The 16,506-nt window shown below is 50.8% G+C and overlaps 2 protein-coding genes across 4 annotated transcripts; both read left to right on the top strand.

Moving 5' to 3' along the window:
- Window positions 1–1,432: 1,432 nt before the first annotated feature.
- Window positions 1,433–11,138, top strand: VPS72 (vacuolar protein sorting 72 homolog). Its single transcript, XM_019739975.2, has 6 exons — window positions 1,433–1,639; window positions 4,997–5,149; window positions 5,329–5,443; window positions 5,846–6,022; window positions 10,075–10,219; window positions 10,568–11,138. The coding sequence occupies exons 1-6, from the start codon at window positions 1,523–1,525 to the stop codon at window positions 10,953–10,955; spliced, it is 1,095 nt and encodes a 364-aa protein (XP_019595534.1). The 5' UTR covers window positions 1,433–1,522; the 3' UTR covers window positions 10,956–11,138.
- Window positions 11,139–11,512: 374 nt separating this feature from the next.
- Window positions 11,513–16,022, top strand: TMOD4 (tropomodulin 4). 3 transcript variants are annotated; one of them, XM_019739976.2, is made up of 10 exons: window positions 11,513–11,634; window positions 12,673–12,837; window positions 13,027–13,183; window positions 13,457–13,573; window positions 14,013–14,102; window positions 14,284–14,414; window positions 14,491–14,598; window positions 14,973–15,116; window positions 15,368–15,512; window positions 15,913–16,022. In XM_019739976.2, the coding sequence occupies exons 2-10, from the start codon at window positions 12,715–12,717 to the stop codon at window positions 15,933–15,935; spliced, it is 1,038 nt and encodes a 345-aa protein (XP_019595535.2). In that variant the 5' UTR covers window positions 11,513–11,634; window positions 12,673–12,714; the 3' UTR covers window positions 15,936–16,022. The 3 variants fall into 3 exon arrangements, with proteins under 3 accessions (XP_019595535.2, XP_019595538.2, XP_019595536.2); XM_019739979.2 differs by lacking the exon at window positions 11,513–11,634 and adding an exon at window positions 12,288–12,369; XM_019739977.2 differs by lacking the exon at window positions 11,513–11,634 and adding an exon at window positions 12,387–12,577.
- The last annotated feature ends 484 nt before the right edge of the window (window positions 16,023–16,506 follow it).

Raw genomic sequence — 16,506 nt, 5'->3', positions numbered from 1 at the left:
TGCCTCCAAGGAAACGGAAAAGGGAGTTCACCAATATATGCTTTGGAAAAGGGGGGCAATTTCGTGATCTCAAAATATGGCTACAAATACAGATTTGAAGGGAATAGAGCGCACACACACACACACACACACACACACACACACACCAGCTTTATTAAAGTGACCTTCATATCTTTGAACAGTTCCTAAGGTCAGAATGGATGGGCTAGGGGCTGCCAAGTTCAACACACAGGCAAAATAAGAGGCTGGTTACCTAATTTATTCAAGCAGCCCTTCATTAATTCATTCATTAAAATTATTTAGTCCCACTATGAGAGTTCCTGGTATACACAGATGAAGATAAAGTCCCTACCCTCAAAAAGATCATAGACTAATGAGAGAGACAGAAACATAAATCATTAGAATAAAATGCAATGGGTGCTGTCTTAGAGTGTGTGCACGTGCTATGGGTTGACAACCATATTTTCAGAATAAAAAAATGGGAAGAGAAGTTGACACAGAGGCTTAGACAACACCACAGATTATTTGAGATTGGAACTAGTCTGGAGAATCAAGGAGGTATGATCTCCATGATTATGAGAACTACTAGGAAGAGGAATGGGTGTGCGAGAAGGCTTCACTGGTCTGTAGAATTCGAATTTTCCAGACAGACAGGAAAAGAAAGGGATTCTAAGAAGAAGGAAAAGCAGGAGACATGGCAGAAAATTGGGTGTTAGGGCGGTGAAGCTAGAAGAGGATGATGTGGCAGGAGGTGAGGCTAGAAAGGCAGGAAGATGCTATTAATAAATTATGAGGGCTCTTGAATGCCATATTTGTAATAGTTATCACCTACTAATCATCTATGAGCTCACTAAATACAGTGCCAAGCAGTTTAAAAGGATTATATCTCTTAATCTTCTTAACAACCTTCCAAAGTAGGTATGATTATTAGTCCTACTTTGCAGATGAAAAAACGGACATTCAGAGGGGTAAAGCAACTTGTCCAAAGTCCCACGGCTAGGAGACCTAAGTTCAAACTCACACTCAGGTCCGGCTGATTCGAAGGCTCTACCCTTAACCACACTACTATTCCGCCTCAAGGACTTTATCCTGTAGATAAAGTCCGTTAAAGATTTTTGAGCAGAAGAGTGACAAGATCTCGGTTTTTAGAAAGGTTCCTACTAGCAGAGTGGAAAACGGACTGGCGCAGAAGGAGACTGACCTCTTCTAAATGAAAATTTGTGGACTCCCAAATTTTGGACTTAGAGTAGTGGGGCTCTTGGTGTCACCGAGTCGAATCATTCCGTAGGCAAGGTCTGCGCGTAGGTCAGGGAGCTTGGGGGCGGTGTAGGAGCAGGAGTGGGCGGGGCTGGCCTAAGGGGCGGGACTAGGAGCCCCTCGACGCTCTGCTGCTTCTGCCTGCGGACGACCGATTTCCGCCGCCGCCGCCGGCCCCCCGCAGGTAGTAGTGTCGAGCGCCGAGCCCCGAGAACCGCGCTGGGTGAGGGGCCGCTGGTGGGGCGGCGCAGTCTCGGTGGGCGTTATGAGTTTGGCTGGGGGCCGGGCCCCTCGGAAGACTGCGGGGAACCGGCTTTCTGGGCTCCTGGAGGCAGAGGAGGAAGATGAGTTCTACCAGACGACTTATGGGGGTTTCACGGAGGCAAGAGCTGGGCCCAGGACGAGGGAGGGAAGCAAGCTAAGGGGAGTCCTGAAGGGAGAAACCTGGGACAAAGAAGGGGGCGGGGAATAGACAGGAGCCTTGGCGATTGATACTCGAGACGGAGCGGGCGAGTCGGGGGGATGCGTTGGAGTCCTAGACGGGGCAGGAATAGAGCAGCTCTCTGGGGCTCCCCAGAGCATGGCAGGAACCCCGTGTTCCTCTTCCTCTGCTTGCATCTCAGCGCGCTCCTGCTGTCTGGCGCGCGAGGGCACTTCGTAGACATGCGGTGTGTCCTCGTCGGCCCGCTGCTGATTTTGCATCTGAAGTATAGAAAGAAGCTTCTCCCCAAAACAGAGGGGCTTAACCTACTCCTTTGCCAGCTTTCCAATCTCAGTGTAAACGTCTCCTAAGATAACCCTTCCTTGACTGCCCGAAAAAGTGTCCTCTTTTATTTCCTTCATGGAACGTATTTCACTTTGTAATTAGGTTTGCTTAGCTTGTTTATACTTTCCTATTAGTTTGTAAGTTCTGTAAGGTTAGAGATGGTCTGTTCTGTTCAACAGTGTGCAACCCAGTGCCTAGCCCAGTGTCCGGATTGGTTTGGCACTTGTGAGATCTGTATTGATTGAACCTATCCATCCTTTAAATATGTGCTGAGTACCTACAGCTGTGGTAAACTCTCTGGGAACTGTTAAAAACACGGTTTTGACCTTATATATTCCAGACCCCAGTGGGCGACCGAGCTGGGTTAACAGTCAGTTAAAATAGTGTGTGATAAGGGAAGCATAAGGTGCCATGGTAACACGTGAGCCAGAGTTGTTGGTCGGGATGCGTATCTCTGTGGGACATGATGTTGAAGCCGAGGACAGTGTGACAAGTAGGACTTGGCTGGAGGAAAAGCAGTAGGCCCGGGAGCACGGAGGAGAAAGGTTAGTCCAGGGAGTTAGTTACATGTTTGTGGCACTGGTCTGGGACCTACACATCTACTCTCATTCTCCAGACCATGAAGGAGAATAAAATTGGCAAGAATGGAGGGCGAGGCATGGGCCAAATTGTGTAGGGCCTTGTGAGTGTGTTAACACGTTGCGTACGGCGGGGTTTAAATCCCTCGTGAAGATTCTCGTGATCCGTACGCAACGTCTTATGGAGTTTTGCTCTTCATCCAGAGGACTGAGAAGATGATCAGATTGGTACTTTAGAAGCTCGCTCTGTGATGAGGAGAATGGTTTGAAAGAGGCAGTGGGAGTAGAGACACATGGACAGGAGGGTTCAAGAGAAATCAAGGCAACAGAATCCACAGGACTTGGTGACTGATGGGGAGTCATTACGTACACAGCCCTAACCAGCTAGTTTAAAATAGAACTTTCTCATCCCTCTTCCAAAAGCCATTTTCCTATTCCTGTCATTTTACGAGTCGTTATTTAATATGTACCCGTCATGTTTCCAAAAAGGATTTAAGGAGGCTTACGATATAAACAAAAAGTAGGAACAGCAAAAATAGAGACACATCAGAAGTAATTGCACCAGGAGCCTTTGCTGAAATGGTACTAACAATTGATATTAAATTTAGCTGTGAGTTTCCTGGCAGTCAAACCCTGAATTTCTTTTTTTAGTAAGAAAGAAACATATAAGTTCTTTAAGAGAGACAGATTTCTTCAGCCTTCAATCCTAGGGAGAATCGCATCCTTATATAAGACGTATAAAGTAACAGGGTTTTGGTAGGTGATGTAAAAACATTGTCTTACCTAGTCATGTCTATTAATGACCCTCGATGAAAGCCAAAGGAATGGTAGTAAATCTGTAACTGAGTGAAAGCATTTCCATTAGGCACTAAGCTAATGTGTAGTTGAATTACTAGACTCTGGTGAGATGACTTAATACCAGGTTAGAGCTGAGGGGATTAGCGTGTTCGCAGGCTGTTCCCCAAACATCAGTTGGGAGGAAATGATGGTCATCCGTGCAGGATAGAACTCCGGCTGGCTTGGTGTGTCAGCTGTCTCTATTTGCTGGGTTTGGCAGCGTGTGTGCAAAGATTCGCCCATTAGCCTGCATCACTGATTGAAGAGAGAGCCACGTGTTTGAGGTGCTGCCCCACGCAGTCGACTTGCCTGCCCCCAGTGTTTTCTTTCGCTTTCCTTTCCAGTGTGGCTGCCATCTAGCCCTAATCTGCATCACCTCGGGTCTAGGCTGTACTCCATGTTCTCTACTCCAGCCCATTTAATCACCTCCAGAGCTTTCTACAACATGCCTTACCCATAGTTTCTCTCTGCCCTCAAATCTTCAGTGGTTCCCCACTATACTTTGTAGTAGTACCCAACTGTTGTTTTTTGTCCCAACAAAAATATAGGAATGAGACCTAAAAATACAGGAATGAGATATAGGAATGAGACCTATAGCTCAGTGATGAGATATATTTGTCAGTGACTTTAGTTTGCTTCAACAGTGATTATCAATGCTGGGACAGGTAAGGAGAGGGAGAGGATTGAGAAGCACCAGCCTGCAAATTAAAGTCATAAGTTTCTTAGCCTGACATTTAAGTTTTTCTATAGATTTGAGTGCAACCTTCCTTTCAATCTTACAGACCTATAGGGCTATCTATTAATGTTGAGAGGAGGCTGTGTCGAAGCCAGAGGCAGTCAGCTAGGGAGACTTCTTGCCAGAGATAAAGCTGCTTTACTTAGGTCTAAATCCTTATTCCATGAACGTGCCACACACAGTCCTGCTTTGTTGCCGCTATTCCATCTGCCCAGGGTTCCCTCTTCGCTCTTGCCTGTCTGAATACTACCAGTATTTTACAACATGGCTCAAGCTCTTGTCATTCTTGACACTCAGGGTTCAGCAGACGATACACCACTGGCCAGATCTGGCTCATGACCTGTTTTGATCTGGCCCTTTACAGAAAAAGTTTGCCAATCCCCGGTCTGAAGGAATAAAGTCTGATATTTAAACCTTCCCAGGCTGCCAGTCCATAGCAACTGTGCCTTCCTTTGAACGCCTCTAACATTTTATTGCCATCTGGTACTTTATTTGTTTCCTTGTATTAAAACGTCCTGTTATAATTATGTCCTGCCCTCTACTAGACTGTAAGACCCTAGAAGGTAGAGACCAAAGCATATCCTCTTGTGCCCCAGCACTTAACACGGTGTGCGACAGGTAAGGGGCAGTCCGTTAACGTTGCCAGGTTTAGTGCTGGAGCCAGAGGCCACCAGCTGGGAAGGTTTCTTGCCTGAGGAAAATGGGGGGCTGGGTTGGGAAGGAGAGAGGGGCAGCCCTTGTCAAGAAAGCGAAGAGACTGTGCCTCCTGGAGGGGCGTTACTGACTGATGCTAGTGGGAACCTCACCTCCCTATGTCCTCAGGAATCAGGAGATGACGAGTATCAAGGGGACCAGTCAGACACGGAGGATGAGGTGGATTCCGACTTTGACATCGACGAAGGGGATGAACCGTCCAGTGATGGAGAAGCTGAAGAGCCGAGAAGGAAGCGCCGGGTGGTCACCAAAGCCTACAAGGTGCGGGGGAGGAAGTCCTGGGTTTCCTGGGTTTCCTTCATTCCTGTTCTCCCTTCCATCAGGTCCCAGGACTCCCCACACCAGTCCCGTTTCCTGCAGTGCTAGTTTTCTCTTAAGGTTCTCACCTTCTTTCTCCTTATCTCTCTGTGCCCCGGTGTCTGATTCCAATCTGTCCCCAGGAGCCTCTCAAGAGCTTGAGGCCTCGAAAGGTCAGCACCCCAGCTGGTAGCTCTCAGAAGACCCGAGAAGAGAAGGCACTGGTACCACTAGAGCTACAGGATGACGGCTCTGACAGTGAGTGGGGCCGTTGGGTCAATTGACAAAACTGGAATACGATAAAAGTATTTTATCAGTATCATGTTTAGTGAAATTGATAACTGTACTATGGTTATATTAAGGAAAATGCTTATTCCTAGGACGTATACACTTAAGTATTTAGGGGTAGAGAGTCATGATGTGTGCAACTTAACTCTCAGATTATTCAGAAAAAATAAAATACACATAACACACACACACAGTGCACATGGGGCAAAAGGTTAGCAGGTGATCTGGGTAAAGGATACCTGGGTGTTCTTTGTATATTCTTGCAACTTTTTTGTAAGTTTGAAATTATTTCAAATGGAGAAAAGTTTTAAAATTTAAAAAATCAAGGAGGTGGACGTGAATTAAAAGATTTCTTCCTCCCTTCCTTCCCAGGTCGGAAGTCCATGCGTCAGTCTACAGCTGAACATACACGACAGACATTCCTTCGGGTGCAGGAGAGGCAGGGCCAGTCCCGGCGGCGGAAAGGGCCCCACTGTGAGCGGCCGCTGACCCAGGAGGAGCTGCTCAGGGAGGCCAAGATCACAGAGGAGCTCAACTTACGGTCCCTGGGTCAGTCTGTGGGCTGCAGAACAGTGGGTGTAGGGGCTTGAGAAAAACGGGAAACCCGGGAGCCCCAAAGAACTGGGAAGGTGGACATTGGGACCAGAGAATCAGGGGAAAACCGGGGTGAGTGATGATGAGGAGCAAGGAACTTGGCAGTTACGAAGGCTCTGAAAGGCAAGTTATATGGAGGTGCTTTGGGGTGAAATAAGAGTTGTGTAGAACTGAGTGCAAATCCTAGTCCTGCTGTTCATTTGCTGTAAGACTGCAGGCAGATTACCTCACCCACTTGCATCTTGCTCTCCTTGTTCACAAAACGGGGTGGGAACGCCTACTTTAATGATCAGAATTAGAAATTCAGTACAGTCAGTTCATGAGATAAATTGCTTTAAAGTAAACAGTGTTTTTAAATCGCTTCAGTTTATGTGCTGTTGGGTACACAGTCGTGTACAGTAATATATTGTGCAAAAAAAACACCCATACATTTATTTATAGGGCAGTGAGAATCTCAAATCATGAGAGGTACATGAAAAATTGAGGGGACAGCAGGGGTGAGGCCTCCCATCACATGCTCACTCTGGGGCGTACTCTTATTGAAATAACAGGTAGAATCGCTAGTATTAATTTATTTTTTCTCTCTGAACCTCTTTTTTGACAAGCACATCTAGTTGAACACGTACACATAACAAAAATGCGACTTCATCGTGGCTTGGAGGGTTTGTTTATCCAGACTTTTCGGGATCCAACCCATTCCAGTTTTAGTGATAGTTCTGAAACTTAGATCACTGAACTCCAAAGACCACAATAATTGAAAAAAGATTTAGTTCCTTTCCAACATCTTCCAGATGTATTCTCATGACTTTTTTTTATTGGCTTTGAAATGGGAAGTTTGTATTGGTTCTAACATGCGAAACATAATCTTTACCTGTGCAATGGCAATTCAGTACTTTATAACAGTAGCTGTCCCTCAAAATGTAAATGACAGAGAATGATCACAAACAATGAGGTCCCCTTGATGTCACTGTAATTACAAGCTGCATCCTTTGCCCACGCTGATCAGCTCTGTCCACTGGAAGGTGACTCCTAGGCTTCTGACATAGGAGATTCCAGAGGGCAGGGTCAGCAGGAGACAAAATATGTTGAATTGGAGACGTCTGTGAGCAATTCATGCAGTGCTGAGAGGTCAGTTAAATACACAAATTTGGTGCTCAGGCAAGAGATCTGGGCTGGAAATATACATTTGGAGTCTTTAGAATATGGATGGTAATTGATGCAGTGGAGGGGATCTGGCCCGGGAGAAAGCGTAGAGTGAGAAGAGAAGAAAAGCCCGAGAGAGCCCTGTGGATGCTGACATATATGGTCTCATACAAGAGGAGGGGCTTAGAGAACAACCTGGGCGGGGCCAGAGGCTGAGAAGTCCAGGAGCGTTTGTCTTAAAAACACCAAGGAAGGAGAATGTTTCAAGACAGAGGAACTGCTGAACGCTGCTGAGATGCCAATAAAGGACTGAGAAGTGCCTCCTGGGTTTGGTGACATGGGGGTCAGAAGTGACCTTAGGGGCACTTTTTTGGGACCAAACCATTTTGAAGTTGGTTGTGAAGCTAAACTTCTTAGGTTTGGCTGTGAAGGGTAGGAGAGGGAATGGAAGATACGGGAGGTCTGGAGTTAAGATAGAGGTGTCCTTGTTTTATTCAAAGATTGGAAGCACTGTCTTTTGTGAGAAGCAGCTGAGAGAGTTTATTGATAGAGAAGAAAGCACAGATAGCTAACAATGTAGGTTTTTTGGAGAAGCGGGAGGGAGGGCAGTGGGAGCTCAAGCACGGGTGGAGGAACTGGCCTAAGTTAAGAGGAAGGAAGGGTAGGTGGCCTCCAGCTGTAGGTTTGTGAATCCAGAGCAGGACACGGCAGTGGTTGTGATGTCTGCCAGGCACTCTCATCTGTCCTGTGTTGGGGAGACACATGGAAGCTTGAGGGGAGTGAAGAGTGTTTGCCACAGTGGTAGAGATGGGATTATCTGCTGGTGTTGGGGGGCTCTTGGAGTGTGGGACCATGAATGGATGGTGGCTCCCTTACACCTGTTGTGTATTTTTTCTCCACTTGCCCTCAGCAATCCAGGTCTGGGCGAGGGCGTTTAGGTTGACAAGAGAATGACTGAAATGATAGACCTGAGCTCGATTTAGAAAGGAAAATGAAGGCTGGAAGGCCTGATAGAGCAGGAGCTCTCCATGCATGGGGGGTTCTGAAGAGGTAGAAGAACAGAGGTACCCAGTGTAGGGGAGCAGACACACCTGAGGATAGGGTGTGCGGTTTGCACCATTTCGGAGCTGGGCGGTTTCAGGCAACGCCAAAGCCGAGGCTGTAGCTGTAGAGGAAAGGAGTAACTAACGTGCTGTGGATAGGAAGGTGGTAAAGAGACGGGGTGATAAAGACACTGGGGGTGTGGTGTTGAGGGGCTACCTGTGGGCACTACTTCTGTGACTACCTCTGAAGTCCCCAGGGTGACCCAAGACGACAGGAGTTGAGACGGAGAGGAAGAGTGAAAGCCATTGCCAAGTGTTCAGTGAGTGAGGGAGGGAGAGAAGGTAATCGGGGTTGTTGGCAAAGGTGGCAGAAGTGAAGCGAGTGTGCAGGCGGGGAGCCGTGTGACCTGAGAGCTGCAGGTGGGGCCCAGGAGGCCATAGGCACGTCCCGTGTGGGATGTGAGAGGCCGGGCAGCTTCCACCAGAGGGCTATGGAGAGAGTGGCGGCCTCGGGGGTGACAGGTAAGGCGCGCTGGGGAAGGGACGACGAGTGAGGACCTGGAGGACACAGGTGAGCTGGCTGGTTACGGAGCAGGAGTCCGGACAATCCAGGGAAGTATTCAAGAGAAGGGTTGGAACGTTGGCTCAGGGGAAAGAAAATACTATCAAGCAGAATTCAAGTACAAAAGTGGCTAAGTCACTTGCGGGCTTTCTAGACGACGCTCTCTGGTCAGATTTTATCGAGAGGATTGTGTTGACGATGCCCACATTTAAGACGGACACAAATTTGCAGTTAATTCAGAGGAACGGGGCCAGGAATATTGTGGTGTGTTTCTGTAGTAACAAACATTCACTGAGTGCCTGTTATGTGTGGAATGCTGCGTGACCTGATACTGTGGGGGTCCTGTGAGCCCCAGTCACTGCCCTTCAGGAGACAGGTCCCAGGGTCCGGACAGTCAGGGGGGCTGGTGGATTAGAGAGGAGGGCCTGACAGGAACAGTCACTCAGCTGATTCTCCCCAGGGGAGAATGCAGACCCAGCGTTGCCAGATTTTCTCATGATTTTTTCGAGAGAGACCAGAAATCTCTGTATCTCAATGAGAATTGTCTAATTTTTCAATGTCAGCAACCAATTCAGATTTTTCTTTAAAACTGTATACAGACCAAACAGAACACTTGGGTGCGCTGCCAGCTTGCCACCTCCGCCACAGGCTGTGATCAGTCCGGTGACAGAAGTGCCCTAGGCTGAGCGGTGGCAGAAGGGGGGAGGGACTCCAATCCGTGTTGTAGGCGGAGTGGTTCAGTGGAACGGGTGCGCTGATCAGCCGGAGACATGTGGACACCAATTTCAACTATGTAAGGACTGTCATGTGAAGACAGATAAGACTTGTGTCCATTATGGCCTTAAAAGGTAAAACAGTGTCATCAGGAAGTGTGTTTCAGCTGGCAGGAGGAAAGAACCCTGTAATGACTGGAGAGGCCGAAAGATGTGACGCGCTGCCTTGGGTGGAGCGTGTTGCCAGGGAAGTTGGGTGTCCAGGGAAACGGGCAGGCTCCTCCTGAAAGGGCCCCTTCCAGCTCCCAAGTCCTACAGCTCTAAGTGGGTGTGGAGCCGAGTGGGCTTGAGAAAAGCTGAGCAGAGAGGCCAGCAGAGAACTCCGCTGTGAACTGGGAGTTGCTGGGGGGCCTGGGAGAACCTTCCTAATGGGTGGGGGCAGGCCGTGACTAGACGGCCAGGAAGATCGTGGAGAGACCAGGACAGCCCTGGGGCGTGGGAAGAGGCAGAACTGACCATGCGCTCTTCCTTCCTTTGACCCCGCAGAGACGTATGAGCGGCTTGAGGCTGACAAAAAGAAGCAGGTTCATAAGAAGCGCAAGTGCCCCGGGCCCATAATCACCTATCACTCAGTGACAGTGCCGCTGGTTGGGGACCCAGGCCCTAAAGAAGAGAACGTGGACGTGGAGGGGTGAGTGACTCTCAGGGAAAAGAGAAGGGAGGTTCCTCCCTTCCCTCAGCTGCATTCTCCATCCCAGCCCCACTTCACCTGCTTTCCCCACTCAGCTCTCGCTAACACTTGGCTGTCTTTCAGATTCCGCTTCCGTTCAGCTCTTTATTTTTCTTTTAGCCTCTCTCATCTCTGTCTCTTCTGTTTTGCCATCCAACCCAGCTTTTCTTTCCCGGCTGTCCCTGAACAGGTTCCCCCAGAATGCTGCCAGCGCTCTGCCTGCTCCTCCTCTGCCTTCACCTCTCTGATCGCTCTCTTTCTCTGTTGTTTTCGCTCCTCAACTCTGTGTATTTCTGTCTTTGCCCTCAGACTTGATCCTGCTCCCACGGCCTCTGCATTGACTCCCGGTGCTGGGACCGGACCCGCCGTCCCTCCTGCTCGCTGCTCACGGACCTTCATCACTTTCAGTGATGATGCGACATTTGAGGAATGGTTTCCCCAGGGGCGGCCCCCAAAGGTCCCTGTTCGGGAGGTGTGCCCAGTGACTCATCGCCCCGCCCTGTACCGGGACCCTGTCACAGACATACCCTACGCCACTGCACGGGCCTTCAAGATCATTCGTGAGGCCTACAAGAAGTACATCACTGCCCACGGACTGCCGCCCACGGCCTCGGCCCTGGGCCCGGGCCCTCCACCTCCTGAGCCCCTCCCCGGCTCTGGGCCCCGAGCCCTGCGCCAGAAAATTGTCATCAAGTGAAGAGATGTCTAGTCCTTCTGGACCTTTCCTACCCTGACGTTGGGCTCTCCATGTCCTCGCTCCTCTCCCTGCTTCTCCCTTTGTCATCTCTGGTCTTCTCCCAGCCGTTGTCTGTATTTCTTTCCCTAGTTCCTACTGGTTTTGTTTGTGTTTTTTAATCTAATAAAATAGAAAGATCCCTTTTGTCTGGTGTCCCATCTAGGGTTGGGAGCAAGTGTTTGTGAATGTCTTGCGCGTATCTGGATCTTTAAATTTGTTTAACAGTGTTTATTATGAGCTGCCCTTTTTAAATTGTAAAGTATTTATTCCTCCAACTAGATTATAAACACCTTAAAGTTAAACATCAAATGAAATCCTCATACTCACCTTGATGTCACCTTATAGTCACTGCCTTGAATATAGCAGGCACCAAAGAAGTAGGAACTATCTGATCTTGGTCGAACCCCAGTTTCTCTGAAGGGAAAGGGAGGTGTCATGGCTGTTGGTGGCCACTAGAGGCTCTCAGGGCTGGGCAGGGTATGGGGGCTGTGTATATGTGATCTCCCACTACCCCCCACCTGGCCAGAGCTAAAATAATAAAATGCTGAGCTCACTGTTCCCCCACCCTTTCCCCCGGCACTGGGCTCGTCCTGCTGCCCGGACAGAGCCCGGGTAGAACAGACAGACCGACCGACCTGAGGTGAGAAGGGAGGTGGTCGCCAGGACTGGTAGGTGGGGACGGCAGGGGGCTTCTGGACCAGAGCCCGGCAGGAGCTGGGAGGAGAAGAGTGGCTTCTACTGGGAATGAGCCGAAGTGTGTCTCCGTCTGTCACTCAGTGTATGTCTCTGCCACTGTCCGTTACAGCCCTTAACTGTGTAGTTGACATTGTCAATGTATCACACATTTTCTAGCTCTTTCATACTCGGCATGGTATGTATGTGTGGCTTGTGTTTATTTTTGATATTGTAAAAGATTGTGCAAGTTTAATCCTCCCACTGTTTTTAGAGAAACTTTATGCCACTTAGAAGTCATTCCCCACCCATTGGTATGGTGTCATTTTCCCGTCCAAAGCCAGGAAAAATTCTGGGGACTCAGCCCTTCCTCCTGAAACCATACCACCCTTTCCTAACTTGGAAGTGCCCCCCACCCCAAGTCCTCTGAGCCCTTGCTTTCCCTTAGGATTTAGAATCTGTAGCAAACAGAAAGTGAAATCCTGGTCCCACACAATAAAAGAAATGAGGGTGGGTAAGAGAACTGTCTCTTTCCCTGAATCCTCCTTGCTTTCTTAAACCAGTTTAGGAAAAAGACCGGATTATGGGGAAGAGAGGAGGAATATCCCCGACGCTCTCCGCCTGCCCCCCTTCCTTTCAATAGGAACTGGGCATGGGGCCAGCGGTGTTGGTAGGGCTCCCGGCAGCTGTGCTAGGCCAGGAGGTACTGACGGGAGAGGTTATAGGGGAGGGGTGCTGCCAGGATCTCGGTCATATAGTGGGGAGACAAATCCAGCTTGGATGCCTGGGATCCTGGTCCAGAGTGGCTGGAAGCTGGGGAGCAGGACAAAGGAGGCTGGTTCTCACTAAACCACCTCCCCTAACCCCATCTTCCCACGCCCAGCTAGGTTTCTAACCACCAAGGCGTCCAGGTCATTGTTCTGCCCCATGGCTGGTCTCTTCCTGTCCCTACTGTGTCTCCATGTCCGTCTTTCCATTGTCCAACCACTTTCCCCATGTCCCCCAGGCTCCGTGAGTGCCACACAGTAGGGACGGGGTGGGGACCATCATGTCATCGTATCAGAAGGAACTGGAGAAATACAGAGACATAGATGAAGATGAGATCTTAAGGACCTTGAGCCCGGAGGAGCTAGAGCAGCTGGACTGCGAGCTACAGGAGATGGACCCCGAGGTAGGGGCTCCACCTGGGGCACCGGGCCAGGAAGGGTGTGGGGCCCTGGGTGGCTGAGCCCAGGGCTACCTACAGGGCCTGGAGTCCCAAGAGGGCCAGGGAAAAGGTGTCTGAGATGTTTTAGGGAGCCCTGGAGGTGCCGCAGGTCAGAGGGGAGGTCTGACTTGCTCCCCCAAACTCATCCCTAAGAACATGCTCCTGCCAGCTGGACTAAGACAACGTGACCAGACAAAGAAGAGCCCAACGGGGCCGCTGGACCGAGATGCCCTTTTGCAGTACCTGGAGCAGCAAGCACTCGAGGTCAAAGAGCGTGACGACTTGGTGCCCTTCACAGGCGAGAAGAAGGGTATGGAGACTCCGACATCCACGCCTCCTGGAACCCAGATGGCTGTCCCTCACATGTCCCCCTCCAGCTTCCCTCGCTCCTGCCGGCTCCTAGCTGCCGTGATAGCTGCATGCCAGCTTGCACTCTTCAGCTCTTAGATCGGGGGACCCAGGGGCTCTGGGCTCGCTGAGGACTCAGGCTTTGGTCCCCAGCATTCCACCTTCTGGAGAAGGAAGCTGGAAGCCGGGATCTTAGAAACGACCTCTGCCTGAACCATCCTCCCTCTCCCATCAGGGAAGCCCTATATTCAGCCCAAGAGGGAGATTCCAGCCGAGGAGCAGATCACTCTGGAGCCTGAGCTGGAGGAAGCACTGGCCCACGCCACAGATGCTGAAATGTGTGACATTGCAGGTGGGCAGCAGTGGGAAATTGAGGGTGGGGAGATCGGGCAGGGGGTCCCATTCGTGGCATGGGACTCGGGGAATTCTCTGAACCAGGACACGGACGTTTGAGAAAGCCTCAGGTAGTGGTTTTTTATTTTTCTTACTTGTTTATGTATTCATTCATCCATTTTTAATTTAGTAAGTTAACATCTCAAGGACAATTTATAGGGGTTATAAAGCAAATAAAAGTGGAACCCTCTGTGGCTCCTTAGGGACTCTCCCTTAGCCCTGTGTCAATGTTTTGAAAACTGCCTTAAGCAATTCATGGAGGGGATCCCTGGGGCCCAGGGAGGGTGGGAACCTCTCTGGAAGAGCAGAAGAGGTCAGGCTTTAGAAATGCAACAGATTCAGAAGGGGGGGCGCGGCTTGAAACAAGTCCCTTCTTCTCATGCCCTGACTCTTTCCAGCAATTCTGGGCATGTACACACTGATGAGCAACAAGCAATACTACGACGCCATCTGCAGTGGTGAAATCTGCAACACCGAGGGCATTAGCAGTGAGTGTGTTTGGGAGCGTGGCCCCCAGGGCTCTTGGCAGGCAGTCCCCGAGTCTGAGGAAAGGTAGCAAAGGGTGAAACAGGTGAATGGGGAGAGGACGGGGTGCGGACGTGATAAGAGAAGCAACGGGGAGGAGATCGGGGGGCACATTTGGGGTTTCCCTCCTAACCTCACTCACAGGTGTGGTGCAGCCTGACAAGTACAAGCCAGTGCCAGATGAGCCCCCAAACCCCACAAACATCGAGGAGATACTGAAGAGAGTCCGAAGCGATGATAAGGAGCTAGAGGAGGTGAACCTGAATAACATACAGGTAGGGCCCGCGCCCTCCAAAGAGTAACCCAGCACTGACGCGAGGCGCTTGGCCCATCACCTGCTCTTCCCGACAGGACATCCCCATACCCACGCTAACTGAGCTGTGCGAGGCCATGAAGACAAACACCCACATCCGGAGCTTCAGTCTGGTGGCCACGAAAAGTGGTGACCCCGTTGCCAACGTAAGGCTAGATGACACCACTACCTGTCTCCCTGTCCCGTGACGCGCACCCCGGGCAGGGCTGTCATAAAGGGTCGTGCTAGGGGTGCCATGGCCATCACGCTCTCTTAGCGTGGCCCCGACGGGGACTCCTGCCCTCCACCCTACGGCTCACAGCTCTGAGATCCTCGGTCATCTTCCCCAAGAGCCCCAGCCCCCCCCCACCCACCAGCACGTGTGTTTAATCTGCCTGCTCCCCTACTACCAGCCTCACTCCGGCCTCCCTGTGGCCCACCCCGAGCCCCGCAAGGACTCTTTGTCTCAGAGTTGTTTCCTTCCTGCTCCTGTCACCTGTGAAACTGGCCCCTAACCCTAACTCCAGTCCCTCCTACGCAGGCGGTGGCCAACATGCTGCGTGAGAATCGGAGCCTCCAGAGCCTGAACATTGAATCCAACTTCATTAGCAGCACAGGCCTTATGGCTGTGCTGAAGGCAGTTCGAGAAAACGCCACACTCACTGAGCTGCGCGTAGACAACCAGGTCAGCAGCCTCTGGCCTGGGCTTTGCCCTCAGGGGACGCTCGGAGTCTGCTCCCTGAGGCCACCCCTCGATCAGGATTTCATCTGATCGGGTTTGAGTCCTCCTTAGTGTCTCTATGAGGGGAGCCAAGGCAGCGCCTCTCGTTAGCCAATCTGCAGAAACAAGCCTCTTGGGGCCCCCAAAGGGTGGGTGGTCGGGGACAGTGAGCAAGCCAGTGACGGGCTGACAGCTTTCGTCTCTCCCGCCCCCAGCGCCAGTGGCCCGGTGACGCGGTGGAGATGGAAATGGCCACCGTGCTCGAACAGTGTCCCTCCATCGTCCGCTTTGGCTACCACTTCACACAGCAGGGGCCGCGAGCGCGGGCAGCCCATGCCGTGACCCGGAACAACGAACTACGTGAGTAACTGCAGACGTGGTGGGTGGGGGGGAGGGAGGTGCAGAAGCTGGTAGAACCTCCTGAAAGCCGACTTACAGACTAAAACCTGGGGTGCTACCAAAGCAATATTCACACGAGAAGTTCAAATCCCCTACGCGATCAGAAAGTAGATAGAAAGTCCGCCCTGCCCCAAATACATCACCTGTAGAGAAGCGGGAAGGAAGCTAGACATACCTGCTGGGCGGTACAGGATTTTTGTCATGTCATCTCTTAGTTGGGTTTATTAATGTGGGGTGGGCATATTTGGTGGCCTAAGACACTACCTCTTTACAAGTCTGGTGAAGGAACTAGAAAGAAGAGCACCTTTGCAGAAAGCAAGAGATGGAACAAAGACTTGTGTTTACTCTTCCTCCTTTACAGGTCGCCAGCAAAAAAAGAGATAACACTACCTTCCCCCTTCCCGACCAGAGCTGGGAGCCCGACCTCATCCATCCCCCTTTCCTGTAAATAAAGGCCCTTCTCGCTGCTCAGCCTGCCTCCTTCGCTCAGCCTGCCTCCTTCCTTGGGCTTTGGGGTGGAAATCTTGGCGCTAAGCCCCAAGGGTTACTGCCAGCTCATCAGGGAATTATTTATACTCTGGGGATCAGCAGGCAGGGAAGTTCAAGTTACGAGGACGAGGTGGGGGCGCTCCCTCCCTTGGTGCTCCCCATAACCCTGCCAATGCCTTTAGTCTACTTTCACAGGATTCCTGGCCTCAGCCCTGTTTCCAGATGTGGCCAGGTCCCCCCAGCTTCTATGCACAACCCTCATGTGAGCTGCAGCAGGAAAGGACTTTGAGTGGAGGCAGGGAGGAGGGCAGACAACACGAAGGGCAAAGACCTCCTTCTAACAGACTTATTAATAGGGCACCGGGCTGACGCAGCTGACGCCTGGCATGGCTTTGGTAAGAGGTGGGGGAGGGGATAGAAGTACGGGAGCTGTGTCCATGGCCGGGAAGGACTGGCCGGGCTGAGA

This window comes from Rhinolophus sinicus, linkage group LG14 (assembly GCF_036562045.2).
Source record: "Rhinolophus sinicus isolate RSC01 linkage group LG14, ASM3656204v1, whole genome shotgun sequence".
Classification (NCBI taxonomy): domain Eukaryota; kingdom Metazoa; phylum Chordata; class Mammalia; order Chiroptera; family Rhinolophidae; genus Rhinolophus; species Rhinolophus sinicus.
The sequence above is the reverse complement of the archived record's forward strand: the minus strand, read 5'-3'. Positions and strand labels throughout refer to the sequence as shown.

Coding starts and splice junctions, on each gene's coding strand:
- VPS72 (XM_019739975.2), top strand. CDS start 1,523: ATGAGTTTGGCTGGGGGCCGGGCCCCTCGGAAGACTGCGGGGAACCGG. Junction 1,640..4,996: donor CTTATGGGGGTTTCACGGAG/GCAAGAGCTGGG, acceptor CTATGTCCTCAG/GAATCAGGAGATGACGAGTA. Junction 6,023..10,074: donor GCTCAACTTACGGTCCCTGG/GTCAGTCTGTGG, acceptor TTGACCCCGCAG/AGACGTATGAGCGGCTTGAG.
- TMOD4 (XM_019739976.2), top strand. CDS start 12,715: ATGTCATCGTATCAGAAGGAACTGGAGAAATACAGAGACATAGATGAA. Junction 14,599..14,972: donor GTGGTGACCCCGTTGCCAAC/GTAAGGCTAGAT, acceptor CCTCCTACGCAG/GCGGTGGCCAACATGCTGCG. Junction 15,117..15,367: donor AGCTGCGCGTAGACAACCAG/GTCAGCAGCCTC, acceptor TCCCGCCCCCAG/CGCCAGTGGCCCGGTGACGC.